At 35.8% G+C, this 18036-nt stretch overlaps 1 protein-coding gene across 13 annotated transcripts in view; it reads right to left on the bottom strand.

The window, feature by feature from the left end:
* MACROH2A1 (macroH2A.1 histone) overlaps positions 1-18036 on the bottom strand; it is a 108496-nt gene that overhangs the window by 31103 nt on the left and 59357 nt on the right. For 7 of the 13 annotated variants that reach the window (XR_012486572.1, XR_012486573.1, XM_074290880.1 and 4 more), the window contains exons 3-5: positions 10477-10583; positions 8720-8917; positions 1298-1405 (exon numbers count right to left, since the gene is read on the bottom strand). Coding sequence is in view for 10 of the 13 variants with exons in the window: in XM_074290880.1 (XP_074146981.1) it covers positions 1298-1405; positions 8720-8917; positions 10477-10583 (413 nt within the window). In the remaining 3 variants the exon portion in view is untranslated. Of the gene's footprint in view, positions 1-1297; positions 1409-8719; positions 8918-10476; positions 10584-18036 lie in introns of all 13 variants that reach the window. The other 6 variants (XR_012486571.1, XM_074290887.1, XM_074290879.1 and 3 more) reach the window with 1 other exon arrangement.

Below are 18036 nucleotides of genomic sequence, written 5' to 3'. Positions count from 1 at the left end.
TAAAAAAAAATATTCCCAATCAATTGACTTTCTTATTTTGTGCAATTAAAAACATAAAGTGAATTTAGAAAGTTAAGTAAAAATTTCAAACCTTATGCCTTAAAACAACAAATTTGTGCTATTTTTACAAAAAAAAAAAAAAAAAAGCACTAAAAGCACAAACAGCATTTGCAAAACAGAAGCTGTTTTGATTACATTTTAAAACAATAAATTAGCATAAAATCACAATAAGAGACTACATATAACCTGGTTTTGGAAAAACATAAAAGATTCAAAGAAAAATCTCAATGGTGTGATTAAATAGAATGAATCACTTATGATGCAAAAATAACTTCACACTGAGAGTTAACAAATGATGCCATGTCTAAATAAAATATTAAAAATAGATTAAATTGTACCACTTAAATTTTCAAGAAAGGAAATGATCCGAATATAATATCTAATTCTTTTTTATTCACTGTATGTTTTTTAAGGCAGTGTTCATAACTATTATATTTTCAAGGCTTAAAAGCTCTTGATATCATTTTTATTTGCAATAAAAACAAATTATCTTTTATAAATTGTGATATCTTTTGCAAAACTGCATCATCAGAACAACTGAAAATATATTGCACAAAGTTAAAAAAAACAAACAACCAAACAATAAGGATTTTTATAAATTGATGTCAATAAATAAACCCAGTACACCTACCCGTTAGGTCAGAAAGATTACTGTACTGGAAAATGAAAGTGATATTCTTCCAGATGTGATTAGTGACCCACCAGTTGTTCTCTCACTTTCTGCAGAGGATTCTTTTTGCTTCTAGCTAATTTAACAATTTACCTTTCAGACAGAGTTCCATCTGTACCAGGAAGCTTATAGGATCTGCTGACCATATTATATACACATATCAGCTTCTTAATCTCTTATATTTGAAATGTCTACACTTTTCCTTATCCACACAGCACTGAACATTCTTTTTTTGAACATTCTTTTTCACCATTCCCAGTTTTTCCAAATTTTCTATTACCTTCAATGTTTTCTCAACATATCTGACACCTGTAGCTCCTCTGGGATCCAATCTAGTCCTTTCCTCAATCATGGTGCTATCTTAGAGTCCCAAGGTTCCCACAAATCACACCAGATCACCCCCCCCCTAAAAGTTCCCAGATTTCACAAAGGGCATTATGTGGCTCTGTGTGTGTGTGTGTGTGTGTGTGTGTGTGTGTGTGTGTGTGTGTGTGTGTGTGTGTAAGAAAGAGAGAATCTTGAAGGGCTGTTCAATAGTTCATTTAATTTAGAAGAGTGTTAGCATACCTTCTGGCCGAGGAAGAGGCTTTTGGTGGAGAGGACGGTGAATCCATCAGCAGGAGTGCCCTCCGTGGTACTATCTGCACTGGCTGCTTTGCTGACTTCTCCCTGCTTCTTCTTGCATAAATAGAGTTGATTAGTTTAAATCTGCATATTAGGAGGTTCTCATTTAACTGAACATTTATCTGCTGAGGCTGGCATGTAGCACTTCACTGCAAAATCAAGAGAACAATTTTAAAACATCCAATCATGGAGTTTAAATTTAGAGATGAGCAGAACTTTATGGCTTATATACTTCAATACCCCTCATTTTGCAGAGAAAGAAATTAAAGCTAGGTATTATACAGGCGAAAAATGGCAGAGCTGGAATCATCTAGATTTTCTGATTTTAAATCCAGTATTATTTTTACTGTGCCCATGACATACTATCAGTAATGGACTAAAGACAAGTATCCCTCCCCTCTCTGTCACATGTCCCACACTCTGAGAATCCTTTTCTCACTCCTAGCAAAATCCAGTCTTAGAAAATATATGATAAATTCTTTCACAAAGAGCTGTAATTGACTGGGTTTTTTTGTTTTGTTTTGTTTTTTTGCTGAGGCAATTAGGATTACATGACTTGCCCAGGGTCACAAGTTAGAAAGTGTTAAGTATCTGAGGTCACATTTGAACTCAGGTCCTCCTGACTTCAGGACTGGTGCTCTATCCACTGTGCCGCCTAGCTGCCTCAACTGACTGATTCTTAAAAGATTGATTTTTCTTGATTCTTGTATCTTCACAAAATCTTGAGCTAGATGAATGGATCTGATGAAATTTCAAACATTAATAATAAAGGTAAAAGATCTGGTAAAAGGTTTTTTGGGGTTTTTTGTATGTGTGGCTATAGATCTTCCTGGCAACCCAGAAATAATCTGGTTCACTTTATTTTATGCCAACATTTATAACTTTTAGGCTAAAACCAATGATTTGCCTAAGATCTCCCTCCCCAGTGTCTCACCTAAAAGCAGTGTTGATGTTCCATGAATTATAGTTGGAATAGTTTAACAGTGCTCAGGAAAAACAGGTAAAGCAGGGTGACATGAGGTCTTTTGTCCAAAAGAATGGTCCCTGGACCCCTAAATGTCTGAGGGTCAACAATCTAGATATGAATTACCCATTCTATACGTATTCTATCTGCTCCTTTAAGGACTCAATTGGGACACACACTTCTCCATAAGAGGACTAATTCAGAAGGGCTTTGAGAACAGCACCAAAGATGGTTGCTTTTAATATATACAAAATGGATTTCCTGTGTCTTCTGTGAATTTAATGAAACAGAAGTGGGATTTCTTTTTTTTTCTTTTTGTCTCTTTTACATTCTGCATAGTATTTAGCTGGGAACTGGAAAAAAAAAAAAGAGGTTGGTGGCTTTTGAGCACAGAATGGATGACAGTGAATAATTATTAACAGAAAATAGGATTGTAGAACTTAAGGCTAGAAGGGAAATCAGAGATAATCTAGTCTAATCTCCTGAGAAAATGGAGGCCTAGCAGTTAAATACTTAGGCTCCTATAACTTAGTGCTGGAAGGTCTCTCAGAGATCAATTTGCCCAGTAAGCAGTAGAACCAGAATTTAAACCTCAGTCTCCAAACTCCAAATCAACTTCTCTGTCACTGATGCAAAGGAAGAGATAGCACCATCGTTTCTAGAAGGGCCAAGTCCCTTCTTCATAGGCCTTGCAATCAACTCAAAAGGTGGGACAGTAGTGCAGTACTAAGGAAACTTGGACCTTGGAGTCAAAGGAACTAAATCTGAATCCAAACTCTGCCATTCACTCTGTATAGAACTCTGAACACTTCAGCTGTCTGGGCCTCAGAATTGAGGTTAAATTAGATGACCTCTAAGGTCCCGGAGAACATTAGATCTGGAGTTCAAAATGTAGTTTCAGACACTTACTAGCTGTATGACCTGAATCAGTCTGCCTCAATTTCCTCAACTGTAAAAGGTGATAATATTGTCAGGATTAAGTGATTAAATTAAATTTGAATATTTGTAAAATGCTTAACATACAGTTAAGGTAATTAATAAATATTTGTTTCTTTTGTTTCCCTACTTTCTTCCTTTCCTTTCTAGAACTCTTGTTCTATGATCCTATAAAGCAGTCTAAATGACTGACATCCATTCCAGATTTTGTTTCAATATCCCAAATGTTCAGCTGATCTATGATCCAGATTTGCATACTTAAAGAGCAACAATATCCCTCTTATTGATTCCCTATATTAGATGGCAGAAACTCAGTTGTCACTCATGGAAAAAGAGTCTGACTCCTCAATAAAAGTTTACCAAAGGGTCAGTAGAAGTGTTAAAACAATGGCAGCTTTTCCAAAGAGCCATTTCACTTTGTTGTTATCCTGACCTAAACACCTAAACAATCCTTACCTGAATCCCTTATATTTGTGCTTAGAATATTTAGACCTCCAATAGAGAAAGACTATAACAATATCATCCAGGATCTTGATTAACCTGTGAGAAGGGAGAACTGATGCCAATGTCCTATTTTTTACACTGGGTAAAGGAAAAGATTCTGAATGAAAATTATCTTTACCCTAACTTCCGGGTAAAAAAAACTAATCACATTAGTAGGTTACCAATCCCCCAAGAATAATCTAAATGTTATTTGTCCTTAAGTTTATTGTCAAGATATTTATCCATAAATTCCTTTCCTCAACTTAATATGCACATAAAGTTTACAGACACAATTCAAGTCCTCATCTAGATAGGGATTATATTTGTGATTTCACTGAGTTAGAGAATGCCTAGATGAGAGAAAACTTTCAATGCAGGTGGCACCCTCTTTGTAACTTAAAAGTACTAGAGAATTGCCTAGACTACTATTGAGGTTAAATGCTTTACTGGCCAGTCACCGAATCAGAAGGTTTCAGAGGCAGACTGTGAACCCAGATCTTCCCCACTTCTTCCCACATCTATCTGTATTTGTGTGTACATTCAAAGACAATTTTTAAAATGAAGTGTTTGAAACTAACTGGATCAAATGCGTTAAATGAAACATTTTACTATCTGCTTAAAAACCTCCATTATAACAGATTCAGTTGTTAGATACTTGGAAAGAGTTTTTTGTTTTTGTTTTTGTTTTTTTTAATTTAAATGACATGCAATTGAAAAAGAATACAGTATATCGGACTTCAATGTTTGACACTTGATAAGGAGCAATGCCCTTTCCCTTCAAGTGTTTGGGAATGTTAGAGGGCATTCCAAGTATTCTTTGACAAGGTATTTTAAGAAGAGGAAGAGAGGAGAAGCAGGGCTTTCCACTGATTTCTGGGAGTTGACACCACAATTCACATTAAACAAATGTTTGGAAAACTAGCTGTTCACAGGTCCAATTTCAATTCCCCTCAGGGTTTAACGTTAGCCAAATACTGGTACAGTAAGCACACAATGTGCTTTATTGTGTGGAAGAAAAACAGACCACCATCACAGACTTCCTGCTTTTGTAATCAAGGAAAAAGTGGAGTTTTGGAGTGATCATTCGTGTGTGGTTATTAGAAATTCTGAGCTCTAAATAAAACTCCATCAAGAAATGTTCCCCACTATTTTCCTCTCTCTCCTGTCTCAGTCCAAAAAGAAAACATGCCTGGATTTGGAAGGTCTGGAAGTTGAAAAAGGCACTGGGAATAAATAAATACATTTTAAAAACACCTAGGGGTCAAGGTAGCAGGACTGGGAATGACCAAAGGCTGCATTCTGAAATCATAATGAAAAGCCAGAGACTTTGTTTAGCTACTCAGGCAGGCTTTCTTCAGCATTCTGGATTAAATATGAAGCAGTGAAGTTTGAATACAAAAAATGAAATTCTTCTGCTGTTCAACTGTTCAGATAAGTTGCTCAACCACAGTGCTTATGGGATGCTTATGGTCAGAGCTGGGAAATCTCTCAAAGAACAGATCTGGATCTTTTTCATAAGCTTCGGAATTGATCCACCTGACTTTTTTCTTAGTCATCTCAAATGCACATATGAGAAGGGAAAAAGAACAGTTCAACCTGTTAATTTTATACTTTGCAAGAACAAGTATGAAACATTCCATGGAATCCCTGAGAAGCCCTGAACCACCTATGGGACTTCTGAGGGAAGTGGAATTCAAGTCTGGAAATAACTTCTAGTAAGTTATTCAATATTTTGTTTCCCTTTCAAAAGGCTTTCAAATTCTCAGGTGGTCTGGGAAAGGTTTTTTGAACTGTTGTTTTATGGGAAGTACCTCATTGCTCTGAAAGAAATAAGGTTTGCATGGAAGAAATTTCTCCAAGTTTACTTTGACTCTACTCAGAGACATTAGCAAATTCTAAAGGAAATAGATAGCAGGCAGACAAAAGGGGTTAGTAAGCCAGTCTTAAAGCTGGAAAGGGGCAGGTTCCAGTCTTTCTTTTGGTATAAATGGAACAGAATGGAAAAGCACACGTTAAGTGCTTTCTAGATACTAAGTACTATCATCATAAATAGACAACCTGTAGAAGTTCACATTCTAAACGGGGAGACAACAAATAAAGGAGGTTTCATATTCATGTTCAGTTCACAGAAGATAGAAAAGTCAGGAAGTAATTAAGCAAGAGAGGCAGATGGCAAGGCCCTGAGGACCTGGAGAACCATGTCAGAGCAGATGGTCCCCTACCAAGATAGTGGGTCCAAGGGTTAAAATGGAGTGGGGCTCTGGCACAACTCCAACAGAAGCAGGGAGATATATATATATACACATAGAAACAGACATACAAGCTGTCTGTGGTTCGACTCTCTTAATCTCTCAGTGTCCTCAGCAAATTTCTAAAAACTGTAAGCTAAAGATGACTCTATTTAAACAAAGAACCAACCCCATCTCGAACCCTCCACCCCAAAACAATAACAACCACAAAACAGGCAGCAAGAGGTAATTGATTACAAACCGTCTTTAAAATTTCCAAAAAAAAGAGGAATTCTCTTCATGCTGATAATACACTCCCACTAGGCAAGTCATTCAATAAACTCCCAGAGCTTCACCCTCCCCATTTGTAAAATGAGAAGGGTTGCAGCATTTGATCCCTACGGACCCTTTCTTGCCACAACTCTATGATTCTATGGTTAAATAGGGAGACAAAGACTAAAGGTTTTCATCACACTCCTGCTAAAACCCAGGCTGTGCTGACCAGAGACATAGAAGAAGTGATGCATACATATATAGATAGATAGATTTTTTTTTTAAAGAAAAAAATGTATGCTGTAGGAATGGATGGCAGATCATTCATCTTGATCATTTCCTTTCTATCAATCTAACCTTCCAAAGGACACTCTCCTTATTGGTAGAAATTAAAAGATCCTCATCCCAGGAAGCAGAAGTGGCCTTCTAAATCTGCCATCCATCTTCTGTGATTTTAAGATTCCTTCCAGTTCTGAAATTCTGAGTTTGCATGGAAAATTGCATATGTCTCCATGAAATTAGTGCCAATGAAATCCTAGATCCAAGCCCTAGATTCCACTAGTTTTATTTATATACTTGGAGACAATATGGTACACAAGATAAGAGGACCTGGTTTAGGACACAAGTTCTGCTACTAATTATGTAATCATGAGTGAGTCACATAACTTTTCTGTATCTCAGCTCCATACCTGTAAAATGAGGAAAGATGGGGGTAGATGGGATAAAATGGTTTGCAAGATCTTCTCCAGCTCTAAATCTATGAAAGATGAATGATGATCCTATGAACCTGTCAGGTAGAAGTAGAGGTACCAAAAGCAGAATATGGCATGTATTGTCAAATTGTTATGTAGTAAGTTTGGCTTAATTGCTTCCTTTTTAGATGGACTAATAACAAAATTCAATATAGCACTTTTTAAAAAGAATGGGTTACCAAAGAGTTGGGAGAACAAATTTTTCAAAACAGAATGGCCATCATTCTGTTTGAGATAGGAGACTAAAATGAATGCCTTCTAAGCACTTTTCCAGCTCAAGTGCTGTGGTGCCTATCTTATTAAAAATGCATCTGATGAAGCAAAAGGAAAAGTTTCATCTTTACCCTTGCGGCCTCTTGATTTAAAATGGAAGTCTTTTGGCCACAGTTGACAGATATGTAGAAAGCAGGACAAATGTGTTTATAGATTATTCTCAGTTACTCCTCTCTGGTCAAAACAAGCATATCATTATTATGCTTCATAAGAGTCAGCTTAATCTATTTCCTACAAGTAATCTGATAACTAAGATTCAGTTCCATCAGAATCTTTTCATGCTCACCCACTCTCCCACTAAGAAAAAGGCAAATCATTCCCATTTGCTTGTTTTATTCCATAAATTAAAATAAAATTTTAAAAATTGTAATGTAATCTGAATTTCAGAAGATAAAACAGAGCAGTTCATTTACAAGAGCAAAAAGTCATCTACCTACCACCCCTCAGTAACTAACCCTCTTCACATTCTCTGAACAGGAATGTATGGCACTAAATGTCTGGACAGCACTTGTGTTTTTCTCATTGATGCTGGAGTGATAACATTCCAATGAAGAAAACATCTGGGATATTTGGGAATGCTCCCATTTACCGGGAGATATAAAGTCATTGCAATTAGTAGTGACAACTGGGGAAAACTTATTTTTCGAGGGTCTAACATATTCCTTTGATGGTAAATATTTCCCTTCGAATAATCAACCAGCATGTTCTCTTATATATTGAATATTTAATTTTTGAGGAATGTAGATTACTTAAAGAAAAATTCCTAAGTACAAGTATATGTGAGAACATAAGAACTGCTACACCTAGTTGTCCCATAGGCTATCTGACCCATTATTCTGTATCCAACATGATAAGAAGGAACAGAATATGAAGGGTTTGGCAGATCTAAGTGATATAACACATGAAGATTAGATAGATAGATAGGTTTTTTAGAAGGACATACAGTTCTGTTAGTCATGAATGTGTCCAATTCCTTAAATTCATTTTTACTTCCTGCCTCTAACAGTTCTTGGGGTAACAACTTCCACAAATTATTGGTCATTGTACAAAGCAAGACTTCCTTTTATTTGCCCTAAATTTACTTCATCTAAAGTTCCTAAAACTCCCTTATCCTAGAGCAGGGGTTCTCAAACTACGGCCCGCAGGCCAGATGTGACCCTTTGAGGACATTTATGCCGCCCGCCAGGTTATGGCAAGTGGGCTGAGGGGCAGAGACAGAGTGTGAGCTTTTGTTTTTACTACAGTCTGGCCCTCCAACAGTCTGAGGGACAGTGAACTGGCCCCTATTTAAAAAGTTTGAAGACCACTGTCCTGGAGGATTCACATAGAGTTTGAGTGGAACTTTGTTCTTATTTCACTAGTGCCTCACACACAGAAAGGGCTTAATAAATGCATGTTGGCATGAATAGTGTATTAAGCCTCAGGGGTCCAATGTTGGCTTGGCAAAACAACGTACCTTAGATTTCCTGGGACCTTTCTTGCCTCCTGCTTTCTTTGATACAGGTTTCTTCTGTGATGGAGATTTGGCCTTTTTGGCTGGTGGGGGAGTAATGATGGCTTCCAGTTTGCCTTTGGATCCTCTCTTCTTTGCTAGCAATTCTGGGTGAATATTTGGTAAAACACCCCCGCTGGCAATGGTGACCCCCTTTAACAGCTGCCGGCAAATCAAAGAGGTGCATTATAAATCAATGTTCCCATATTGACAACTTTTTCATATTGAAGCTGATCACCTAGGGCCATGGAAGGTCAAAACTTCAGGGAATTTAAGGACTGTGGCTTAGAAAAGGGAAAGATCCTGTGACCAGGCTGAGACAAGAAGACAAACTTTTGGACTTTTATTTTTAAGTGTTCTTTATCAAATGGGCCTCTCCATCAGAGAATATACATCATGTCTTCTAAAGTGGGAAAGTTGTTGTATTACATGATCTCCAAGTTTACTTCCAATTCTAAAATTCTAAGTACTCATTTTTAACGAATGGCATACTTTTCCTCTACTGTCAAACACAAAGTTTCAAGCACTGAAAAAAAAAAAGTGAAATTTCCATCTGCATTAGCATCTTTGCTTTTATATAGTACTTTCTCTCCCTCAAACTGCATATACTTATTTCACTCCATATTAGACATGTGCTGATAAATATTTAATAAACAACTCTCCCACCGCCCCCCAAAAAGGCACATACAACACATTTTTAAGATTAATCTGCATAATTAATACCTTTCCCATTACCTTTTTAAGGCTAGACAACCCATTACCTTTTTAAGGCTAGACAAAAATAAAATGATAATAACCCCTGATTTTGTAGCATAACCAATTTCTGATGGGTAAATACTTACATTGAATACTTAACAATGAATTTTCATGAACAGGTATGAGCCATCTGTAACAGACCAATGTTTCAGAACCTCCCCCCCTTCCTTTCTGTATAGTCAAGGAAAAAAAAAAAGCCTCTCTAAAATTAGCATGACACATGAATTGCTTGATGCTTAATACAGCATACAACTTTTGCCTCCTGCTCTACTCATTCTTGGAGATTTGTTCTTTCAAGAATCTTACATTTAAATCTTACTTTAATGTCTGACTGTAGAATGGTGGTGATGTGGCATTCTACTAAGCAGTCAGTTAATAAAGATGTGAGAGCCACTTGACAAATTGTATACCTCTAGTGTCAAATAAGGAAGAGACCAGTTAAGTCCAGAGAGGCCTATTATTAGCAAGGAGACAACAGAAGAGGTATAAACAAACTCCTGGACTTTCCCAAGTACACAGAACCAGATTAAAATGTAATTGGCAAATGTTTGAATAAATTAAAATACAATACAAATAAATTTAGTGGTTTTATGAGTCAAAATGAAGCCCATACCCTCAGACTACAGAATAAGTTTTTCAACCAGGGCATCTCTTGAATACAATCTACCAAAACTGGGGGTTCAATAACTGAAGATTAGCCTTTCCCAATAGGCCATGAGATTGCAGATAAATGAAAGAGAAATCAAAGTGATGACCCTTGATACTGATCTCATCCTTCAAAACTGGCAGACACAGAAAGGCTTTGGAGAAGGGAGAGGCTGATATAAAAAAAACAAAAACAAAAACAAAAACAAAACAAAACAAAACTAGACTGTTTGCTAAAACCTTTGAATGAAAGAAGTTCTTCAAAAGGGGGTCAACTATTTAAAATCTATCTGAGATGCACCCATGGCTTGTGTTCCTACCTGGTTTAATTCTTCATCATTGGCTACAGCCAAAAGGATGTGCCGAGGAGTGACTCTTCCCTTCTTGTTATCTCTTGCAGCATTCCCAGCCAATTCCAGAATTTCTGCTGTAGATGGGAAGATGCAGAAGAATAATGGCTCTTGGTTAGTGTCACAGAAGTGGGAAATTTCCCCTTGTGACATACAAAGTAACTTCTTATTAGGCACTGCAACTTGGTTACCTCATGAAACATTACAATCCTGATCAAATGTCTCATTCTTTCTTGATTCTAACAATTATCATACAACATGGTAACGAGAGAAAATTAACTTCCAGGACCTTTCAATGAAGCAATATTCTGTATAGGGCTGCTTCGTAGAATGGTGTTTCCTGAAGTCACTGGTTTAGAAACTAGTTTCTTTTCCTTTCTGAGTGCTAGTTTTCTTGTGAAATAAAAAAGGTCTTAGATTAGATGAGGTTGAAGACTTCTCCCTACTCTGATAGAAACAGTACAGTATAGAAGAAAGAGAAAAGGCTCATTTATTGTCAGAAAACAGGAGTTCACATCCCTACTTTATGACCTGGGCTGAAAAACTTAAGCTACATAAACCTCAATTTTCTTATCTGTTCATGAGGGATTGTGATATTTAAAATATTTCAGATTAATATAAAGACCAAATAAGATGTATAAAACACTTTATAAACTGTAAAGCATCATAAATAAAGGAATTATGGAAAGAATTCTGGTGTGGATGTAGCTGGATGGAGACCTGGGGCCAGAATAACACTATGGCCATATAAGATAGCATTCTACCGAAGATATAGGTTTGAATTCTATTTCATCTTTACTAGCTCTGTGACCAAAAGCTAGTTCTCTCACTTTCTGAATCTCAATTTCTTCATGTCTACAAGTAGGGTTTGGTATCTAAATCATGATGGCATCTAATGCCAAAAGACCCTTCTGTTGCTCACTTTCCATATTTCAGTTAGTGAGCATGAAGTGAGTAAATATGTCTAAGACAATGACATACAGAAGTTTTAACACATTCCTATTCCCTCAAACCTCTAAAGTCCCCTCACAATTTCCGTAACTTGTTTTGAAAATGAGAGATTTTAAAACTTAGGAGTTTGTGTCTATTGAGATTCCATGTTCACGTTAACTGGCATCTGTCTGCAAAATAAAGCATTAGGTTTCAATGACAAATGTTTCAACTGCTGCAACTGAAAAAAAAATTATGAATAAGCCATTGAGGCAATATAGATGGTGTTTATTTTGTTGCACCAAATATGTAACAAGGAATGGATCAACTAATCAATAAATATTTAAGTGCCTACTCTGTATTAGGCACAATTCTAAACACTTTATAGATTCTATCTCATTTGATCAGATAAGATGTACCCCTGAGCAAGAGATTTCCTCTTTTAGTATCAATAGAATCATAGACCATTAAAGTTGAAAGATACCTTAGAAATCATTTAATTCAATCCCATATTTCACAATATATAAGGAATTTGAGTTTTTTTTATAGATAAGATGACTTTTCTTGATCACACAAGAACTGAAACTTTGAACCAGGTCTCCTTAAACTCAACATCTGAGTCCTTCTCAAGAATGTTTTTTACCTACTGCTCACTCACCTTTCTAAGCATTATGCTTTAACCAAACTGATTTCCTCTCCCTGATCCTTAAATACATTCTGGGTTCAAGCCACTCCCACCAGAAATACCTTCCCTCTCCTCTGGACCTATCCAAAAATAAGTTCATGCTTTGGTTTACAAGGCATCTGCTGCCTGATATCTCTCCAGCACATGGTGATCCCTACCACTTCTTAGGCTACCTTTTGGGCTTACAATTATGTTCTGACTTGTTTGTGATATGTTGTCTTTTTAAGTTTTTGGTTGTGTTTCATTTCCCTAACTAGTTTATAAGGCAAGAGCTTCAATATTTATAACTAACAATGCCTCCCCAGGCAATCACACCTGCTCAGTTTGCAGGACTCCAGGTCATCCTGAAAATCTTATCCTTTTGCTTAGCAAGACTTATCCTTTGTACACAGTAAATTTTCAATAAAATCTGTTAATTCAAATGAATTTAACAAATTTTTATTCAACTCCTATTTACTAGGTACAAGCCAGCATGATGCATACTAGAGACAAATATATTAAAAATGACACTTCTGCTTTTTAAAGAATGTATATTTCACTAGAGAATATAACATGTAAACACAATTGAATATATGGAAATCTGAGCAGCGAGAACATTTACAAAGCCATTAAGTGACCATATATTATATCTCTGAGTTAGATAGAGAGGGAGCTCAGAGGCTATCTAGTTTAACCCACTCATTTTATCACTTAAGAAAAGTTAAGTTGTGACTGAATATGCAAGCACAACCTTTGCATGTATGATATAGAATTTAGATTGTGCTTAGCCTTTTGGCCTAAATTTTATAAATAAATTGTTGCATAGAATAATAATAGAAATAATCACTATTTATTAAATAGATAACCATTGTTTTATAAATATCTATTACTGTTTTTAAGAAATCATATTGGTTATGTTGATTGGCCTTTTTCCTCTATCCCTGATTTAAGACCTGCCTTCAGAGAGGATGGAGCCCTATTTACAAGGTAATTGAACCAAGTTTATGATGAGTCCTAGAATAACTAAGCTTTCTGAAGAGATTCTTAATTATGTCAAGATTTGTCGCTAAGTTTATAATGGTTTCTGATAGGAAAAGATGAGCTGTGTTTATTGGTGGAAGCTAAGTAAAAATTGCATATAATTTTCAGGTTTTTCTAAGCTTAAAAGACTATAAGACAGAAAAGGCAAAAGGAGTAAGAGTTAAGAAAAAGAAGAGAGGGGAGGAAGGGAGGGAGAGACAGACAGAACAGAGAGGGGGGTGGGGGAGAAGAGGAGAGGATATTAAAAAAAAAAAAAAAAAACCTCAGTAGAAATTAAATACAAGGAGGAGAGGTTAGAGGATCTTCCCCTCAACCACTGAAATTATCTTTCTACTTACAATCCAATTTATAAAAGCCCCTAACACATGTTCAGGTATCTGTGGTATTAGGAACACATGCCGACTTCCTTCCTTCTACATAACCATAACTAGGAATCTTTTTTCTTCTTTGGAGGCAAATGGGGTTAAGTACCTTACCCAAAGTCACACAGCTACTAAATGTCTGAGGCCAAATTAGAAGTCAGATCCCCCTGGCTCTGGGGCCAATGCTCTATCCATTGTGTCATCAAGCTGCCTCTACGTAACTTTTTAAATGGCTAGAAATACATTCTTAATTATACCTTGGTCATTTGAAGAAAGGGAATAGCAATAAAGCTGAAAAACAAAATTGAACAGTGGGTTTCCATCAACTAGGAAGGTACTTTTGGCTTATGAATTAAATAGGGCTTCATTGGACCTTAAGAAATAAAAAATATGACAAATTCAGAGAAACATAGAAAGAATTTTACAAATTTACACATAGCAAAGAAAAGAGAACCATAAATTCAATACAATAATGTAAGTGATGTACAAAAAAAATAAATGAACTCAGATGAAATGCAAAGACCAATCTTGATCTCAGAAGTCAGATGATGAAAGACAACTCCTCCTTTCAAAAGAGAAATAGGAAATATGGGTAAAGAATGTTGCTAATACTATCAATTAGGGGCGATTGTGTGTCTTGGTTTTGTTTAATGATTTTTTTAGTTACAAAGGGAGGGACTTATTGTGTGGGTATGTTTGTGGAGAGAGGGTTGGAGAGAGAGGGTTAAAACTAGGAAACTGTAATTTGAAAAATAAAAATTTACTATTAAAGATTTTGAAAAAAAAATCACCATGAAATTCATCTATAATATTCTATGCATAATCATATTATGCCTTCTGAATATATTGTATTATTAAATTTTCATGCATTTATATCTTCTCTCTCTTACTGCATTGTAAACTTCTTGAAGGCAGGAATCTTATGTGTGTGTTTTTCTTCATTTCATCCACTGAACCCATTTATCTTAAGTCCATAATGAGCAGATCTTTAAAACATTAACATTCACAATTAAAATAAGGGATACTACTATAGACACTATAAAAGACACAAAGTCTTAAATATTTTGGCAGGATTCTGGTTGTGTCACTCTCTTATTCAAAAATGTTCAATGGCTCCCTATTGCTCAAAGAATAAAATTTGTACTTTTTCATTTGGTATCTAAGGTCCTTCACAAGTTGTAGCTGCCTTACTCTTTCAAAAATAACTTAGTGACTAAATGTTTCCTTTTTGTATAAGGTCAATAGCAATTTGTTCACAGTCAAGATAACAAAAGTCCTGCAAAACAAAATGGAAGCAATATTAGATCTGAAATCAGAGGACCTGGATTTTAAAAAAAAATCTCCCTAGAACCTGTTAATAAAACCAAAGATCTCAGCTTCTGGGATAAGAACTCACTATTTGACAAAAATTGCTGGGAAAATTGGAAATTAGTTTGGCAGAAACTAGGCAATGACCCACTCCTAACACCATATATTAAGAGAATGTCAAAATGGATTCATGATTTAGACATAAAGAGTGATAATCTAGGGCAGCTAGGTGGCACAGTGGATAGAGCACCAGCCCTGAAATCAGGAGAATTTAGGTTCAAATCTGGCCTCAGACAACACTTAACACTTCCTAGCTGTGTGACCCTGGGCAACTCACTTGACCCCAATTGCCTCAGGGGGAAAAAAGTGATACTGTAAATAAATTAGAAGAACAAAGGATCTGTGGAGAAGTAAGGGATTTGTAACTAAAAGAACTAGAGTACATTATGGAATACAAAATGAATAATTTTGATTATAGTAAGTTTAAAAGTTTTTGTATAAACCCATGCAGAAGATTAGAAGAAAAGCAGAAAACGGGAAAATTTTTTACATCCAAGGATTCTGATAAAGGCCTCATTTCTAAATTACAGAGAGAACTGACTCAAATTTATAAGAATTCAAATCACTCTCCAAATGATAGTCAAAGGACATGAACAGATAGCTTTCAGATAAGGAATTAAACCATTTCTAGTCATATGAAAAAATGCTCTAAATCATTATTGATCAGATAAATGCAAATTAAGATAACTCTGAGCTACTATTACAAACTTCTCAGTTTGGCTAAGATGACAGGAAAAGATAATGATGAATGTTGGAGAGAATGTGGAAAAACTGGGACATTAAAACATTGCTGGTGGAGTTGTAAATTGATCCAACCATTCTGGAAAGCAATATAGAACTATCCAAAGTGTAACAAATAAAACTGTGCATATCCTTTGATCCAGCAATATCTCTACTGGACTTCATGTACAAAAATGTTTGTAGCAGACTAAATGGCAAGGAAGTAGAAATTGAGTGAATGCCCATCAGTTGGAGAGTGGCTGAATAAATTATGGCATATGAATATTATTGTTCTATGAGAAATGACCAGCAAGATGATTTCAGAAAGGCCTGCAGAAAATTATATGAACTGATGCTGAGTGAAATGAGCAGGACCAGAAGATCATTATACATGACAACAAGAAGACTATACAATGATCAATTCTGATGGACATGGCTCTTTTCAACAGTGAGATTATTCAGGTTAGTTCCAATGATCTTGTGATAGAGAGACACAGCTGTACCCAAAGAGAGGGATTGTGGGGACTGACTGTGGATCAAAACACAATATTTTCACTTTTTCTGTTGTTGGTTTGCTTGCTTTTTGTTTTCTTTCTCTTTTTTCCCCTTTTTGCTATTTTTGTTGTACAGCATGATAATTATGGAAATATGTAGATTACTTGCTGTCTTAGGGGAGGGGATGGGGGAAGGGAAGGAAAAAATTTGGAACATAAATTTTTTCAAGAGTGAAGGTTGAAAACTATCTATGCATATGTTTTGAAAATAAACTTAAAACTCTGAGATACCACTCAGATACCTGTCAGATTGGCTAGAATAACAGGGAAAGATAATGCAGAATGTTGGAGGGAATGTGGGAAAAGTGGGACATTGATGCACTGTTGGTGAAATTGTGAATACATCCAGCCATTCTGGAGAGCAATTTGGAACTATGCTCAAAGAGTTATCAAACTGTGCAAACCCTTTGATCCAGTAGTGTTTCTACTGGGGTTATATCCCAAAGAGATTTTAAAGAAGGGAAAGAGACCTGTATGTTCAAGAATATTTGTGGCAGCTCTCTTTTAGTGGTCAGAAACTGAGTGGATGCCCATCAATTGGAGAATGGCTGAATAAATTGTGGTATATGAAGATTACGGAATATTATTGTTCTGTAAGAAATGACCAACAGGATGATTTCAGAAAGGCCTGGAGAGACTTACATGAACTGATGCTGAGTGAAATGAGCAGGACCAGGAAATCATTGTATACTTCAGCAACAATACTATATGATGATCATGGACGTGGCCCTCTTCAACAATGAGATGAACCAAATTAGTTCCAATAGAGCAGTAATGAACAGAGCCAGCTACACCCAGCTAAAGAACTCTGGGAGACGACTATGAACCACTACATAGAATTCCCAATCCCTCTATTTTTGTCCACCTGCATTTTTTATTTTCTTCATAGGCTAATTGTACATTATTTCAAAGTCCAATTCTTTTTGTACAGCAAAATAACTGTATGGACATGTATACATATATTGAATTTAACTTATACTTTAACATATTTAACATGTATTGGTCAACCTGCCATCTAGGGGAGGGGGTGAGGGGAAGGAGGGGAAAAGTTGGAACAAAAGGTTTTGTAATTGTCAATGCTGAAAAATTACCCATGCATAGATCTTGTAAATAAAAAGCTATTAAAAAAAAAAAAAGAAGGGGCCTACACCATCATGGGCCCCTAATTTAGAAAGAAACATTCAACAGAAAGAAAGAAAGAAAGAAAGAAAGAAAGAAAGAAAGAAAGAAAGAAAGAAAGAAAGAAAGAAAGAAAGAAAGAAAGAAAGAAAGAAAGAAAGAAAGAAAGAAAGAAAGAAAGAAAGAAAGAAAGAAAGAAAGAAAGAAAGAAAGAAAGAAAGAAAGAAAGAAAGAAAGAAAGAAAGAAAGAAAGAAAGAAAGAAAGAAAGAAAGAAAGAAAGAAATTAAGAAAGAAAGAAAGAAAGAAAGAAAGAAAGAAAACTTAAAAAAAAAAAAGAACCTAATTCTTATCTATGAAACCTCTTTTTCATAAGTATTAGAGGAGTTGGATTACTTAGAGGAGTTGGATACTTTTAGTCACTACAGATAGGTTAGATGGTGGGTTTAGTAGGCATTATTAGACCTAGAGTCAAGAAGATGTGAACAGAAGTTCTCTTAGTCACTTATTAGCTCTGTGATCCTGGGCAAGTTACTTAATATCTCTCAAACTCAGTTTCCTAAATGTAAAATGAGAGAACTGGATTCAATGGCCTCAAAGATCCCTTCTAAGCTCTATATCTGCTAACCTAATTTTGTGCATGAGTAGGTTAGCAAATTATTTTATAGTTGAAGAACAAAATAAAAAGTGAACAGAGATATGGGGGAGGAGGAGAGAGAGGGCAATATTTCACCATTTGAAGACTACTGTCCTAGAAAAGAAAATGTTGTTTTC

The sequence above is a fragment of the Sminthopsis crassicaudata genome, chromosome 2 (assembly GCF_048593235.1).
Source record: "Sminthopsis crassicaudata isolate SCR6 chromosome 2, ASM4859323v1, whole genome shotgun sequence".
NCBI classification, from domain to species: domain Eukaryota; kingdom Metazoa; phylum Chordata; class Mammalia; order Dasyuromorphia; family Dasyuridae; genus Sminthopsis; species Sminthopsis crassicaudata.
Note: the sequence above shows the minus strand (reverse complement) of the source record. Positions and strands in the feature narration are given on the sequence as shown.